The 17,051-nt window shown below is 37.7% G+C and overlaps 1 protein-coding gene across 48 annotated transcripts in view; it reads right to left on the reverse strand.

Annotated features, from left to right (window-relative positions):
* The window catches only part of MAP4K4 (mitogen-activated protein kinase kinase kinase kinase 4), a 172,428-nt gene that overhangs the window by 84,185 nt on the left and 71,192 nt on the right, over positions 1-17,051 (reverse strand). For all 48 annotated transcript variants that reach the window (XM_079110750.1, XM_079110728.1, XM_079110762.1 and 45 more), the window contains exon 3: positions 10,449-10,505. In XM_079110750.1, the coding sequence (XP_078966876.1) occupies positions 10,449-10,505 (57 nt within the window). The remainder of the gene's footprint in view (positions 1-10,448; positions 10,506-17,051) is intronic.

Raw genomic sequence — 17,051 nt, forward strand, 5'->3', positions numbered from 1 at the left:
CATCCCTGGGAACTGAACTCTTATCTCCCCAGATAACACTGGGTTTCAACCTTTTTACAACTACCTTCCCAAATTAAAGTTTTAACCTGTTCAACTAGTCCAACTGTCAAAACTGCATGTATACAGCTCCCAATGATTACATCATTGTACCCTATAAAACCAAAATCCCTCTGTAACTGATGGCCATTTTCCCCATCTGGAAAATGGGCCCCAATGGCGCCCAAGACCAGAAAGGACTAAAGGCTTCTCTGAATCCGCTGGGGTCTGCTTCCCATCCTTTTGCGCTTACAAAGAGCACAGTGAAAAAAGCATTCTTCAAGTAAGATGACCTCGCCTGGAGTTATATGCATCTATGAATTCTGCTGGATTACAATGGCCCAGCCATAGTCTTGTGGGTGGAAGGAAGATACAGGATCCCTGCATAGACAGGAAGACAGCAAGTCCTCTGAACAAGCCCTGAGGCCAAAGATACACACACACACACACACACAGTACCCACACCACAGACTTCATCTTCAGTTACCATGGCCCTACCAGAAACATTAGGAGCAATGAATATGCTTCCCCATCCTCTTAGTAGAGACAATAAAAATATACTGAGGAAAATAACTATAACCTATGATCCCTTGTAAGGTACCATATTTACATAGCTTAAAGAAAATAACTCATTTTGTAGCCTCCTTTGTGAATAAGGCTCTCTGATCTAAACATTACCACTTTCTTATGATATTTGTCTAGCTAACTAAATAGAACTGACAGCTATCCTAACACCCCATCACCCAACTCTATGAACTAGGGCATCATTATAAAGTACTTTCACAAACAACACATGGTGCCCCTCAGTCACTCAAACCATCATTAAGGAAGGCCATGTTGAGTTAAAAGATGCACAAGGGAGATCAGAAAGGCTGCTGGAGCGGTGTGAGCAATGCCATGCCACATGTGCCAAAGCACATAAAAGAATGAGTCCTGCCAGGCATGGTGCGCACGCCTGTAATCCCAGAAACTCCGGAGGCTGAGGCGGGAGAATCCTTGAGTTCAAAGCCAGCCTCAGCACTGGTGAAGCACTAAGCAACTGAGTGAGACCCTGTCTCTAAATAAAATACAAAATAGGGCTGGGGATGTGGCTCAGTGGTTGAGTGCCCCTGAATTCCATCCCCTGTACTCACAAAAAAGAATTAGTCCTGATCAGACTGCTGTTTTCACAAAGACCCGAGAGAGATTGCTGCCTCCTCCTGTGGGTCCAAGTTTCAATGGATCTCTACAGCCACCTCTTCTTTTCTCTTTTGAACAAAAACATCTGTTCACTCACTTTCCAAATAAACTATTGTTGTTTGTTTGGTTTTTGTCTGTCTAAACAACTTAAGGAGCAATGAATAAGGAGGAAGTCGTCTTCAATTTTAGCCTCAGGGGGAGGGGTGATCCAGCATCTTTATTATGAGGGAGAAGAGTTGACAGGGAACATCAACCCATTTTGTCCCATCATTCCAGGTGTGAAACACCTATAAAAACTTAAATTGAGCAACAAATATTACACATATAACATGTAACTTTGAAACAGTATTTGAATAACATGGCTGCAGAATTAAAAACTTGGAAATTAATGGATTAAAAGGAAAACAACCAAATAGGGCATCCACTCAGTTCTTATAAAAACATCTTCCCTCCCTCACTCACAAAAGAAACAATCACCAAGGGGTCTCATGGGAAGATGATTCTTCAAGACTACTTATCCCCTTAACCTAACAGCTACTACTGTTTTGCTGCTCTCTTGGGTATGACAAAATGTCACAACAAAGACTTTGTTTTGAAGTCACCAGACTAGAAACAGCAATGTGCAGAACCTCAGCAATTTCTCTCTTTAGGGTGTGTGCAGAAGAGGTGGGAAGGGGAGCAGGGCAAGGTGAACAGGGCCGGTGGGGCAAGAACTCAGGCTGGCTTGGAAATACCATAAGGGTGCTCTGCGGTCCACTGGGATAGGGCCCTGGTAAGGCTTTAACTGAGTTCATTCCACATTTGTGCATGCACCGTTTCTCCCATCTTGACTTTGCTTTGTATATTCTCATTATACTATTAAAACATGGTGAGGAGGAGGGATAGGTTGTTTAAAGGGCAGTATCCCCAATCTTTTTTAAAAAATAGGAATTTGTTAGGTGATTTTTTAAAATTCAATTATTTATTTTACTTAGAAAAAAATCCTTGATTCCCAAAGTGATATTAAACTAAACATGTATGGACCCTCAACCTGCATGAAAAATATTCATTAACACTCACTGCCCCTTTCAGAGCAATTTGTTTTGTTTTTTTTTTTTTAAACCAAGAGATGAAGAATAGTTCCTTCTACCACATTATCAATCTTTCTGTAACACCCCAGAACCCAGCATGGTAAGTTTTAAGAGGACTAAGTGTTCAGTAATCGTTTAAATGAAAGAATCAGTACTTCATAACAGTATTAAAACAAACAAAAAAAAGCCCTGCAAACTTTTGCTATTTCTAGTTCCAGTACCAAAACTGCACCTGACCAAAGCAATTAGTACTGTGTTTTATGTTCAGTAAGAATGCGTGTTTTCTCAATTCCATTTTAATAATTAAAAATTATCCCACAAAATAGCAGGGAATGTTAACATTTTTTAGGCAATGTAATTAAAACTGACTAACACATACATACTAAAGTCTGTCTTGAAAAAGGAATACCATATATATTTTTGTCAATGCTCAAAATACTTTTGGAAATTTTTGTGAAAAGTGATTTTAATCCCAGACACTCTGAAAAGAGCAAACATAAGCTGGGCAACATCCATGTGAATGAAAGGCTCTGTAACAAGCCTACTCTGGCTATGAGAATCTAAAACCATTTATTAGCTCTCCATAAAGTTTATAACCTAGTACTGAATACTGTAAGCATGGAATGAATATGGAGAAACCGTTCTCTGTTTTAACTAAAACAGCAATTAGAAGACAGCTCATGGGGAAGGACAAAAATAGTTGCCAAGAGACCAAGAAGTGATGGCTGTGACCACATGGGGACTAAAGAAGAAACCTGACAGGAGTTGGCAGGAAAGAAAGCCATGATGAGAGGCAGGAGGTTGGCGGGTAGGGGTATGTGCCATAAGAGAAAGTAGCAGAGGAAAGTATCCAGGGGTCTTGATGTTTTTTCAGCAAAAGGCATATTTTAATATCTTTAATGAGAAGAGAACAAGGAAACTCACATTTATAATGTAAAAGTTAATGTGCTAGATGCTGTCATTTTAATTCTAACAAAAGTCATGAGGTAAGAGTTATTATTCCATTTTATGAATGAGGAAACTGAAGCTTTATTAAGTTTATTTTTAGGCACTAGTCTAACAAAGGATGTAATCCTATCTTGGGGTAAACACTAGAACATGACTATTCAATAATGAGGCAAATTTTCTATGAGACTGATAAACTATAAATTCACCTTGAAAAGTATTTATGGGTCCTAAATTTGTGTTCATAGGAAAGAGGAGAAAAAGGTTAAAATATCTTTATTAGTTCAGTGATAACTCCAGAAATGCTTTAAAAACCAGGAATGTACTTGCTCTTTCTAATCCCTAATAATTTTTTTCCAGAGGGATGATATTTCAGTCGGAAAGTAAATGAAAGCATATCTTGCTATTATTTATGACTGCCGGCAGTTTTTATTTTGATATGATTATTTAAAAATGAGAACAGTAGTATAAAGTGATCATATCTCCAGTCTTCTCTGCAAAAATCATATCAATTATAATTCTTATGAAGAAACCAATATTTAATACCTATTATGTGTTTTTTCAAAGTGACCCAAATACCATCACCAAATATGGAACATCCTATATAATTCATCCAAGATTTGAGTACCTAGTACTTATACAGCACTGCATATTGTTAGGAACCACTGCTTTAAAACTTAAATACAAATATCAAACACCACTGCTATGTTCCTACAGTGAACTGGGAGATACCACAGCATAAAGAAAACAAGGCTGGGACTCTATTCCGGCAGTAAGCTATGATAGGTCAATCACCTCTTTAAATTCCAACTGCTATCATTCATAAATAAAATGAAGGTTTTTCAACTTGAAAAACATAAAACATACTAGGTGAACAGCTAACCCAGAACTTATCTTTCTCTGTTTACTAATAAACTACACAAGAATAGTAAGGAAGGAACTTCATGTTGTGTACTTCTCAGTTGCATTGATTTAATAGAAAATAAAATCACATCCTATCCCTGCTTAAAACAAAAATACAATACTTAAAATTTACAATGACATCAGTGCTGGTACAGATATTTTTATAACACCTTAACAAGCACCTATTTGTTGAACAGTTCAAACTTAACCCTAAATTAGCTATTACTTTTAGGAACAAAAGAATAGAAAGGATTCAAAGTATGAGCTTTACAATCAGAAAAACATCGGTACGAGTCCCACAATTTGTTCTTTCATCTAGATGAAGATATTAACGTGAGTCTCAAAAACTGATGTGTGCACTAAACTCAATGTCTATACCAAACTAATGCAATGAATGATATCTAATACAACACGTGGTAGCCAGGCTTTTTTTTTTTCCCCCTTAAAAAAAGTCATTGTGTTTCTATTATTCTATACCAGAAGTTCTCACTGGGAGCAATATCACCCCCAAGGGGGATCAAAAGTAGTTCTTTGAGGTGGGGGAAAAACAATATTTTTATTATGAAGCATAAAGACACATAGTTCAGAACAGACATAGAAATATACAGTGTATCTGTAGTGAAATTTCTTAAGGAGTAATTAGGGGGGGAAGTCTTAAAAAGTTTTGTAGGGAAGTAATGAGGAAAAAGTTGAGAAATACTGCTGTATTACATAAGGATACAATGGAACTGTTCTCAAAATCACCATTACCATACCTTTTAATTAAAATTAATCAAAATTTAGTTGATTCTAATAGAGATTCTAAGAATTTTCTTCAAGGGCTAGTTTTACACCAATATTTAAGAAAATAGAACTGCTACCTTTTCTCCACCTACAGAAAGGCTGAATAAGAAAAACAATTCAAATTGGGGGAGTATATCATTTAAAAACTTACGAAGGTAATACCAAATAAGGAACAATCTATCAGTCATTCATGTATAATACAAGTTTAACATTAAGTCACAAGAACTGAAATGAAAAAGCTATCAAGAATTTAAATTACCAATTCAACTATCTCTTAAAACATATCACAAATACACAATGAGCACCTGTTGAACTGAGGAAATCTAAATAGGCTCTGTGGACTGTACCAATGTCAATTTCCAGATCTGTCTTGGTTCTAAGACATACAGGCAAACAAAGTTTAATGAAGCAGCCTAATTTGTTAGAATTCAGCACTGGAGTCCAGGTAAAATCCTTAGTTTATAAAAGAATCTAAAAATATTTTAAAACAAAACACACATTACAGATCTACCGTACTAGTATCGTCCAGTTTGAACATATTGTTAACTAGCTCCTTAAACTTATCCCAAAAGCCAATCAGTAGACATGCTTTCCTTCAAAACACTCCTTCAAAATCCTAGTCATGGGATATGAATAGGAAAAGAGGAACTTAAGCTGTCACTATTTGCTGATAACATGATTCTATACTTAAAGGATCCAAAAAACTCCTCCTGAAAACATCTAGACCTCATCAATGAATTCAGCAAAATAGCAGGCTATAAAATCAACATGTGTAAATCTAAAGCATTTTTATACGCAAGCAATGAAACATCTGAAAGGGAAATAAGGAAAACTTCATTTGCAATAGCCTAAAAAAAAAAAAAAAAAAAAAACTTGGGAATCAATCTAATCAAAGAGGTAAAATATCTCTACAATGAAAACTACAAAACATTGAAGAAAGAAATTGAGGAAGACCTTAGAAGATGGAAAGATCTCCCATGTTCTTGGATAGGCAGAATTAATATTGTCAAAATGGCCATACTACCAAAAGTGCTATACAGATTCAATGCAATTCCAATTAAAATCCCAATGATGTACCTTACAGAAACAGAGCAAGCAATCATGAAATTCATCTGGAAGAATAAGAAACCCAGAATAGCTAAAGCAATCCTTAGCAGGAAGAGTGAAGCAGGGGGTATTGCAATACCAGAACTTCAACTGTACTACAAAGCAATAATAACAAAAATGGCATGGTCTTGGTACCAAAATATACAGGTAGATCAAAAAATGGTACAGAATAGAGGACACAGACCCAAACCCAAATAAATACAATTTTCTCATACTAGACAAAGGTGCCAAAAATATGCAATGGAGAAAAGATAGCCTCTTCAACAAATGGTGCTGGGAAAACTGGAAATCCATGTGCAACAGAATGAAACTAAACCCCTATCTCTCACCCTGCACAAAAATCAACTCACAATGGATCAAGGACCTTGAAATCAGACCAGAGACCCTGTATCTTATAGAAGAAAAAGTAGGTCCAAATCTTCAACTTGTTGGCTTAGGAGCAGACTTCCATAACAGGACTCCCATAGCACAAGAAATAAAAGCAAGAATCAATAACTGGGACAGATTCAAACTAAACAGCTTTCTCTCACCAAAGGAAACTATCAGCAATGCGAAGAGAGAGCCTACAAGAATGGGAGAAAATCTTTGCCACTCATACTTCAGATAGAGCACTAATCTCCAGAATCTATAAGAACTCAAAGAACTCTACACCAAGAATACAAATAACCCAATCAACAAATGGGCTAAGGAAATGAACAGACACGACACAGAAGAAGATCTACAAGCAATGAACAAACATATGAAAAAATGTTCACCACCTTTAGTAATAAGAGAAATGCAAATCAAAACTACACTAAGATTCCATCTCACCCCAATTAGAATGGTGATTATCAAGAATACAAGCAACAACAGGTTTTGGAGAGGATGCGGAGAAAAAGGTACACTCATACATTGCTGGTGGGGATGCAAATTTGTGCAGCCACTCTGGAAAGTAGTGTGGAGATTCCTTAGAAAACTTGGAATGTACACACCATTTGACCCAGCTATCCCACTCCTTGGCCTATACCCAAAGGACTTAAAATCAGCATACTACAGAGATACAGCCACATCAATGTTCATAGCTGCTCAATTCACAATAGCCACATTGTGGAACCAACCTAGATGTCCTTCAACTGATGAATGGATAAAGAAACTGTGGTATCCATATACAATGGAATATTACTCAGCTATAAAGAAGAATAAAATCATGGCATTTGCAGGCAAATGGATGAAATTGGAGAATATCATGCTAAGTGAGATAAGCCAATCTCATAAAACCAAAGGATGAATGACCTCGCTGATAAGCAGATGATGACGCATAATGAGGGGTGGGAGGGGGGCAAGAATGGAGGAAGGAGGGACTGTATAGAGGGAAAAGAGGGGTGGGGGGGAGGAAAAATTAACAGAATGAATCAAACACCATTACCCTACGTAAATATATGATTACGCAAATGGTATGCCGTTACTCCATGTACAAACAGAAACAATATGTATCCCATTTGTTTACAATAAAAATAAATTTTAAAAAAATCCTAGTCAATTCTTACTGCCAGATGTACAAAAGGAAATGTGAAGAGACCTGTACATCTGCACATAAGGGCCTCACTTCTAGATCCCATAGTTTTGCTACTAAGATGCCATGTCACATCAATATGGAGTGGAATCTGAATTCTCAGTTGGTTTTGTTTCCAGATTCTTCACATAATCAAGCTCATGAAGAGGCCAAGCTCATGAATTTCTGCACTCAGTTGCAGCCAACTGAGCCCTAGAGACCTCAACTCATTAAAGCTGCCAACAGCTAACTGCTGGGAAGAGCAGCCACGCCATTCAACTTTCCACACCTGCTATTCTTCTTGCCTTCTGGGCCTGCTAACTGCCTCTCAATTTCACCTGAGTCAGAACAAGTTTTTGATCTCCCCACCTTAGAATAAGTACTTGTATTTTTTTTGCTCCTAAGATGAAACTTAATGGAAATCAAAAACCAGGCAGAATCCTGCTTCATCATGCAAACCCTTACCAACAGCCCCTCCTGCTGGAATAAAACCACAAACATCACCTGTGAACATCTCTGTCCCAAGTTAGGCAACTTCACAAGAATAGCCAGGGAACCCTTGCCCTGGAGGACAGGCATATTTTCCTGGCTGCCAGCTGTACATGGTCCTCTATCCATAATGAACACATACTCCCAGGTCTCCGGAGCCCCAGGCTATGGCAGAGGTCACTGCATGAAAATAGCACACAAGAAACATGTGCTAAAAGGCTGATTGGGTTGGATTTTTTCTTTTTTTCTACTTTTTTTTTTTTTTTAAAAGACATCACCATCTGGTTTTCCTTTCACCTGTGCATATGGGTTTTCCATTAATTATTTTTAAAGGAGTTCTGAAAATATTTGTGTAATCCATTTGCCCAACACTGCCTTATTTTTAAGGCAAGGAAATACTTTTTGTAAACAACTCAACTGTAGCTCAGTGGTAGAGCACCTGCCTAGCTCACATGCATGAGGCCCTAGGTTTGATCTCCAGCACAAGAAGGAGAGGAGGGAACCCACAGATAACATGAAATGCAAAAGTGTCTATTACACATGCAAGTATGAAGTAGTTTACAGATACACTCAGAGACACGATCTAAAGAAAATATACCAAAGCACCAATAAAGACTGTTGCAAGGCAGTGGAAGTATAAGCACCTAATTTCTTCTTTATACTCATTTTACATTTTCTATCCACAGTGACTATGCAATGCACATTTATAATCACAGTCAGACTTAGGGGAAGATTCCCTACTGGATTGCATCTGGGATGTAAAAGAGGGCATACACTGCCTGGCCACAACAGCTGTGTCAGAACCAGCAGCACAGGCTAAAGGCACCCCAGGAAAGAAACAACTCTGAATTCATTAAAACTCCAAAGCTTATATTTAAAATGGTACCCACAAGTCTGCCAGTAAACAAGTCAAGAAGTATGCTAATAAATATGGGGGAAAAAACTGCAGGTTCCAGTGCCACCATTTCCCATGACAGTAAGATATACCGTGACATGGATGGAGACTTTCGTAGGAAAGTACCACTTATCATTCCAGTCATACAAATGGCACTTCACAAATAACTACTGTACTTAAATTACAATAAGAATTTACTGCTCTTCACCACTCTTTAAAGTATCTTAAAATCATATTTAACTATAAAACATCTAATTTCCCATTGAACTGCATGCCAACACAGTATCACTACAATGCAACATAAGAGTCCTTAATCACAATTTGTTAGAGTCTTTAGGTTATTCACCAAGCAATAGCACGTTTGTTTGTTTGGGGGGTTTGGTTCATTTTTAAAGTATCTAGTATCCTCTTTGATGGAAAAAAGAGAAATTCACTTCATACACTGTCAGTTTTCAAATATCTGTATAAGTTGTTCGGTTGTCCAAAGACAGCAGTGTTTTCTAATTCTTACCGACAAACAGGCACACTGAAGGGGGCCGTGCTGTAAGAGATCAGGAGAGAGCAGGGCAGTAGAGGACTCTCCAGATTACTAGAGAGCATACTGCAATCAGTTTATTAGCCATCATCAGCTTTGAAAGAACCCAGATTTGAGATATTAGGGCTTGCTTTAAAGCTATTCCAAATTGCTAAAGCTGTTGATTAATTCTTTCTAGAACCTATGAGATCAAAAGTTTGACCCTATTGATAATTACGTAAACCAGAAGCTATTATGAGAGTGTACAGTTAAAAAAAAATGTAAAATAAGATTGTTCCTTATAATCTATGGCTATTTTTAAAAAATTAAATATGGACTCATATATATGTGTGTGTGTACATGGACGCACGGAGACACAGACATACACTTTTTGTCTGGGTTAAATTCTCCTCTTTCCCATGTAAAGCTGCACAGTAAATCCTCAAGCGACCATTTCAATAACTATTTTTTGCTACTAAATTTTGCCAACAATCTGCTCAGCATTCTCACAGATGTTTCTGTTTTCCAACCTCTGGGAACTTGGCTGGTTCTGTTTTCTTCCCCCATGTTAAAAATAAAAGAAATGGTACAAAAGTGGCCCAAAACCCTAGAGAAGCTTTTCCTCACCCCACAACCCCTCCATCTCCTTGTTCATGTGACCTCCATAATCCCTTCTCAAATCTTTTCTTTTCCATCAGAAGATGTTTCCAATTATGGTCCATCACATGTTGCCAAAGATGACATCACTCAGACGTGTGTGTGTGTGTGTGTGTGTGTGTGTGTAAGTAAATGCTACTTCCTGACTATAAAATTACTTAGGAACCATTTGGAACAATTTAAGTCACCAAGTCTGCTACAAGATCTAAGAACCTGCAATGTCATACTAGGGCAATTTGTTTCAGTAATCAGATTCTTCAAACAGAACAATACTCCTAAAATGGGAGGGGCGGGTCTTTTATGTAACCATTTCCTTTAAAATATATGATCCAATCTTACCTCCGTGACATCCATAACTTTGATGGCCGCCAGCTGACCTGTTTTAACATGTCGACCCTGAAAAAATAAGAAAAGATCAATCAGCACAGTTTTGCACAGTCATTAAAACAGAATGGTTCAAGTTTCCAACAAATATTCTCCTCTATGTTTTTCTCTTACTAATAAGAAGTGATGAAATAGTCCTATGCTTTCCAACAGACTATAGCTTGTAATATAAATGAATCACTTTTTAAAAAGACAATTAATAGAACAAATGAATTTTGATAAAGCGTCAATTCCTTCTTTTTAAAAGTGGTTCATCTATATTTAATTTAATTTGCATAACATTATAATCAAGCAACTTAAGTAATGTGCTTCTATTCTATACAACAGGTTGACTACCTTTTCCTTTTTAACACTCCACATGGGGGGTGGGGGTAGTGCAGAGATGGCCAAAAGCCCAGATATTTAATTTTATGTTGGAAATGGAGACTTGCCATTTTTTTCATGGTGAACTCCTAATACTTGTTTTTTAATTTCACAAGAGTTATGCTCAGAGTTTTCTTTAAAACTTACCTGCAATCCCAATGTAGGGAGTTTAGAGAATGATAACCCAGAAAAAAAGAAGTATACAAAAAGGCAAAGGAAAGTAAAATGATACCTGATTCCTGCTCTAAGGTCTAAAACTTTATAACCCATTTACATCAATAATTATTTCAAACAAAACTGATATAATTCTCCTCTCACCCAGATAAGTGTTAAGTTTAGTTATCATCAATCTAGTTACTGTGTATGCTCTTTGCAACACTCTGCTGGGTCAATTCTGAAGCCAGTAACTAAGAATCACCCAGATACCTGAGCATGAGCTGCTTAAAGATTCAATAGAAATGGTCCTACAACAAATGCAAAACAGAAAGAAATCCCATATTTTCCAAGAGTCTGTCTCTCTGTGGTCTGAAGATGAGGAGAGTAGTGAATTTGTAATTTCAAACCTGAGGAAAATTCTGCATTTATCCTGGAGAACTTATGCAGGACCTGAAGTTAAACCTTGGAAAAAGCAACCCCATGAAAATGACACTATAAGACAACCTGAACATTCAGTAACTGTGACCTGGCAAGTCCGAGAGATGGGTGTGCCTAAGGCACCACTTCTAACAGTGGAACAACAGGGCTGGTTGGTGTATGGCGTTGTTGTATACAGTAATGTAAACAGGGCAAGGCATATGGTCAGTGGTAAAGCGCAACCGAGGATAAAATGTGGCCAGACATTGATTTCTTCAACCAATCACAGTATCACAGTCCCTATGACTATGGCAACTGAATCATGAAGCCAAATTATGATTTACTTGAATCCAAGAAGAAAGAACAAAACTTAAGAGAATACAGAATTAAATAATCCTCTGATACCTTCATGTAAGGCATACAAAGATCATCTCAGTAAATCAACTCTCAACCCTCAGTGGATTTATTTCCAAATGACTAAAGCAAATTTCTCACCAGCAAAACTCAAATGATGAGGAAAAATGTAATATAAGTTGCCCTAGCTTTCCCTCTTTTTGAGAAAGTAGTTACCCCGGGAGTGTGTTAGGGAAAATGTGGGGCTAACAAGGCAACACTTAAAGATACCTACAGGTCAAAAAAAAAAAAAATTCCATAGGTCTATGAAAATCCTCTCCAGATGTTTGTTTAGTGGTTATCTTTTTCTCTTTCTCCTAATAAATTAATATAAACAACATCATAAGGAGCAACTAGAAAATTATCTGTGCTTTCCTCTATGCCTGAACTCAAGAATAAGAATGCAAGTGTGTATTCTCAAGTCTTAGCAGTTTAACAGTGGCATAAAATCTCAAATTTGTGAATGCACTCAGCATTTGCTTCATATAGAACATGAGTTTCCCTTACTAAGGTATTATAAGTCAGGATCTAATAATGAACCAACTATTTATATGACAAAGGTAAGACCATGCAAAGGCACTGTTCTCTGTTAATATACACTAGATCTCCAAACTAAGTCCCATTGTTAAATTTAAATTTAAATCAAAAAAATCTAAGAATCCTGCTCTCTCCTTTCAAAGAAACAAGACAAAGCACTAGGGAAAAAGAATATAGGATTCAGGCAGCCTCTCAGTACTCCTCAATCTATCACTATATTTCCTTAGCCGCAGCTTAACTTTCATGAACTTGCTACAAGACTCAGTGTGTTCAGATGCCTCATGTGCAGGCTATAGATAAAGTACTGGCATAGTACACTGTGAGCTCTCAGCTGAGTGTCCTCCTTGTCCCCCTCATAAAAGGCAGAATGGCCAATTCCTTTTTCTCCCTAAGATTGCAGCTACCTCAAATCTTGTCAATTTAGGGCCATTTCTAATTTTTGGGAAGCATGGTCAACATCTGATGTGGCGGTGGGGCACTGACATAGCATGCTACTCTAATTTATGGGGAAAAAGAAGCAAACCTATAAATTTGAAACCACAAGTAAAAATTTATCAGGTGAACTAGACCATCTTTGTGTAAAAGAACCAAAATTGCCAGCAAAACAGCCTGAGGGGGAAAAAAAGAAAATCAAAGCTCAGACTGAATTATTGAATATTGGCAACATGAGCTAAGAAGGCTACAACCAAGACATTTTTAAAGGATAAAAATGTATCTGTGATTTACTCAACACTATCCAAAAGAGAATTTATTGACTGCCTCCACCCCAAGGGTGAGCTACAAACATAAATTTGCCCAATCTGGGTGACCCACCCATTGAGGGACACTATACCCATGCCTCTCCTGCATCCCATTAGCTATAACGCATGGCCCTCTCCTCTGTACTGCCTGCCTGAAGATAAAATATACATAAACAGACTTCACTGTGCTAGCGACTTAAAGATACACTGAAGTCTAAGACTACATCTATTACATCACCCCATTTTCACCCGCACAGTATTACTCCCTACAGATGAACAATATGAACACACTCTATCACCTGACTCCAGATCCAGCACTGTGTCACTGAAACATCTAACAGGTGCATGGAGTGACTGTGTACTTAATATTAACAGGGTAATGGTGTACATATCCTTGTACACATCCATTCTAAAATACAACAGAAAATGACTTTTTTCAGTAATAAATATACATACCTAACATCCATTTATGAACTCAATTTTTTTGTCCTATTATCTGCTGGCAGGTGGCCTATCTAGGGTTATAAAATGCCAGATGGCAGGGATTAAAGGCTCTTGGCTTGCTTTATTTATGTGGCACCATGTAAACATTAATGCATTTATGAAACATTTAATAATGAAAAGACCCCAAATACTGTTCATGTGTATTTTTTCAATGAATTCTGAAAATCTCAATAAGAGCAACAGAGCAGGTCATTAAACTATTCCACAGGTGAGAAACTGAGACTGAATTTTATTATTAAGTTATATGCCCAGAGGTACAAAGGCAGCAGGATCCCCTTTCCACAATGATTACATGAAAAGCAGGAGGTGAACTCCCACTGTTTCTTACCAACTTGTCACGTTGCTACTATCGACTGTTTTGTTTTTAAAGACACAGTTAAAATTATTTCCATTCTATACTTTCGAAGGGAGACACAGTAAGATCTAGATTTAAAATTTTTATTCCATCAGTACCATTTCATGAAAGCCTGACAGGTTCACAGTAACCAGAATCACCCCCATCATAGAGCAGTCTTCATGGCTTTTGATTCATTTTTAGTTTTTAAGTTTTGAGAAAATGAATGTTTCTTTTTTAGGAAGAAAACTTCTTGGCAGAGTTCCATGCTAAAGAAAATGGCCTATTTTTCAACTCTTCTTAGTATTTATAACCAAGTCAAAATTGCCACCTTGCACTTGCAAACACACATTTACAACACGTGTTCCAAAATGAATCATGCCACACGGTTTTAACATGCAGGCACTGTGGCAGCCTTTCTGCCTCCACTTCTGTCCCACGCTCTCAGAGGAGCCTACAGGCAGAGGGAGCAGCATTTAAGCAGCTTTTAAATCTCAAGAGAAAAACACAGCAATGTTACCATCTTCCTAAATCCTCTACTATCACCAAGTATTAGGTAAATAACTCATGTTACATCTTTACTAAACCAGTAACTCCATTAAAATATATGATAATTAAGTATGTCCATCAAGAGGCAAATTCCAGAGATTTTGTTCACACTAAGAGGAAACCTGGAGAGGTGTTACTGAACCCAAGAAATGAAAAAGCCCTTAATTTAGGACTCCAATCCTAAGTGATCCCACCAACATTCCCATACCATAGTTTTAGCACTTATCCTCCAGCCTCCCCTCACATATCCGCCCCTCACACCTTCACAAGAAAGCACACTGCCACTTAGCATTGTTGCCGTTCTGAGTGCTTTCTACCTAAAGCTAGCTCTTCCTCATAGAAAGCTCTGGTGGATCATTTAGCAGAGAGAAAATGGATAGAATACTACAGAAGGAAACTCTATTATGACCCTATGTAAGGTAAGTGAACACATAACTTAGGAATAACAAATGTTTTCTTCCCTCAACAGCCCAGAGGGGTGTACTTAAGTGGGCATGGCCTTGTGACCTGAGAGAACCACAACCTGGAGATGAGGGCTGAAAGAACAGGACACGTGCACAAGAAGGCCTACTTAAGATAGTTAATGAACTAATATTCTCTATGTAAAATTCTTTACTCATCACGCACCAAATATAAGTATTGTTGTCTTCATCTTACAAAATGGAGAAACCAAAGCTTGGAGAGATTAAGTTAACCAGCTCAAGATTCACACCCAGACTTATTCCCTATATAAGCTACTTTTACATAGAAATGGCACAAATGTCCCATTTAACCAACTTATATAGAAACTGCCAAGTACACTAATCTACAAGTATTTTTATCAACATGACATTATATTAACCAACAATACAAACAATTTCAATTCCTGGCCTGAAACTTCTATGATAAAGAAACACCCCAAAGGAATTCTTCAGGGAACCCAAAAACACATGTAAGCACGTTCAGAGCTTTCTAAAACTGACAAGGGGCTTTTGCTTGTTCCCCCCTTTAGGCCATCATGAATTTTCCTTTGATAAATACTAGAGATCAAACTGCTTTTTCTTTTCTGCTGAGTTTAATCTGAAAAAAAACTTCAGAGTAACTTCCTGAAATTGGCTTTATGTTTGCTTACCAGCAAAGCCTACTAATGCAAATCTCATCAAGCTGAAGACCAACTGCATTTGACCAGTGCCCTACATTTGCAAGGTAATAAAAAAAAGACACCAGCCTTCAAGGAGCTTGTGATTTGGAGGAGTTTAAAGTTTAAGTGGATGCACAAATACAAAGGGCATCATCTGAAGAGACACACTATGTACCCAGTCACAGAAGCACCTAGGAAACATGACAGTGCACTGCTTTGACAGGAAGCGCCAAAGGGACAGTTAGGAAGACGTCACTTAAAGATCATCAAAGGACAGGACATGGATCCCTCAAGATCTGCACTGCAAACAGTCCTTTCCAATTTCCAGAAGAGGACAGGAATGCAGTAAGCAACAGGTTGGCAGATAAAGGGAGAACACAGTGATTCACCCATAACTAGAAGTGTAACACAATCTAAGCACCTCTCTACAAAGAGGGACAAGCAGAGGTTGTAATACACTGCGTGCGACCAAGAAGATACTAGTCTTCCTCATGATGCCAGAAGAGATTCTACCTAGTGTTAAGGTGTGCACCTACTTCAAGAGGGGAACCGGCCTGGTTGCTTCTCATTCCCACTCAACTTGGAAAATGGGTTTCTTGATAATTGTTCCTTAACTATTTAGTGGTTTTTTGTTGGTTGCGGGGTGTCTGTATTTTGGATATAAGAAGTTTACAGGAATGGTGGTTAAGTTTTTCTAGTGAGCAAGTCAAGTTCAATACCAAAATCACTCACTTTCACCCATGTTGCACCGAATTCCACTCTAGACTCAACCTAAGTATCATGTAAGTGGGATACAGAAATCCAGACTTTTAAAATCAGTGTTTAGTAATTTCTCATGTACTCTAAGGATTAGGAATCACTTCCTCAAGATTGTATGAAAATGGCCAAATACAAATTCTTATCTCCCTTTCAGACTATGGAGTATTAAAACAATATATGCAGGCCAGGTACAGTGGTGCACGCCTGTAATCCCAGCAGCGTGGGAGGCTGAGGCAGTAAGATGGAGTTCAAAGCCAGTCTCAGCAACTCAGCAAGACCCTGTCTCTAAATTAAAAAAAAAAAAAAAAAAAAAAAGAGCTGGGAATGTGGCTCCATGGTTAAATGTCCCCTGGGTTCAATCTCTGGTACCAAAACAAAACAAAACAACAATATATGCAATTTTAAGATCTCAGCTGGGGGTTTTGGTATGTGAAGGTTAGATTCATACCAAGCAAATTCTAAAAAATGACAACTATGTGTTCCAGAAAAACCCATAGCTCTTGTCCTGAAGTTACAGGAGTTTGGGAGTTCAGAAGATAGGCAAGTGTGGTTCAACAAAAAAGGTAATTTACAGATGAGAAAGTAAACCCAGAAAGCTACCATAATACATACCTCATAGTTAAGCCAAAACTGGTATATAAATTCTTTACCCAGAATGTTCTTTATCCACAACACTCATAGCTCAA

This window comes from Sciurus vulgaris, assembly GCF_902686455.1.
Source record: "Sciurus vulgaris genome assembly, chromosome: 14".
NCBI classification, from domain to species: Eukaryota; Metazoa; Chordata; class Mammalia; order Rodentia; family Sciuridae; genus Sciurus; species Sciurus vulgaris.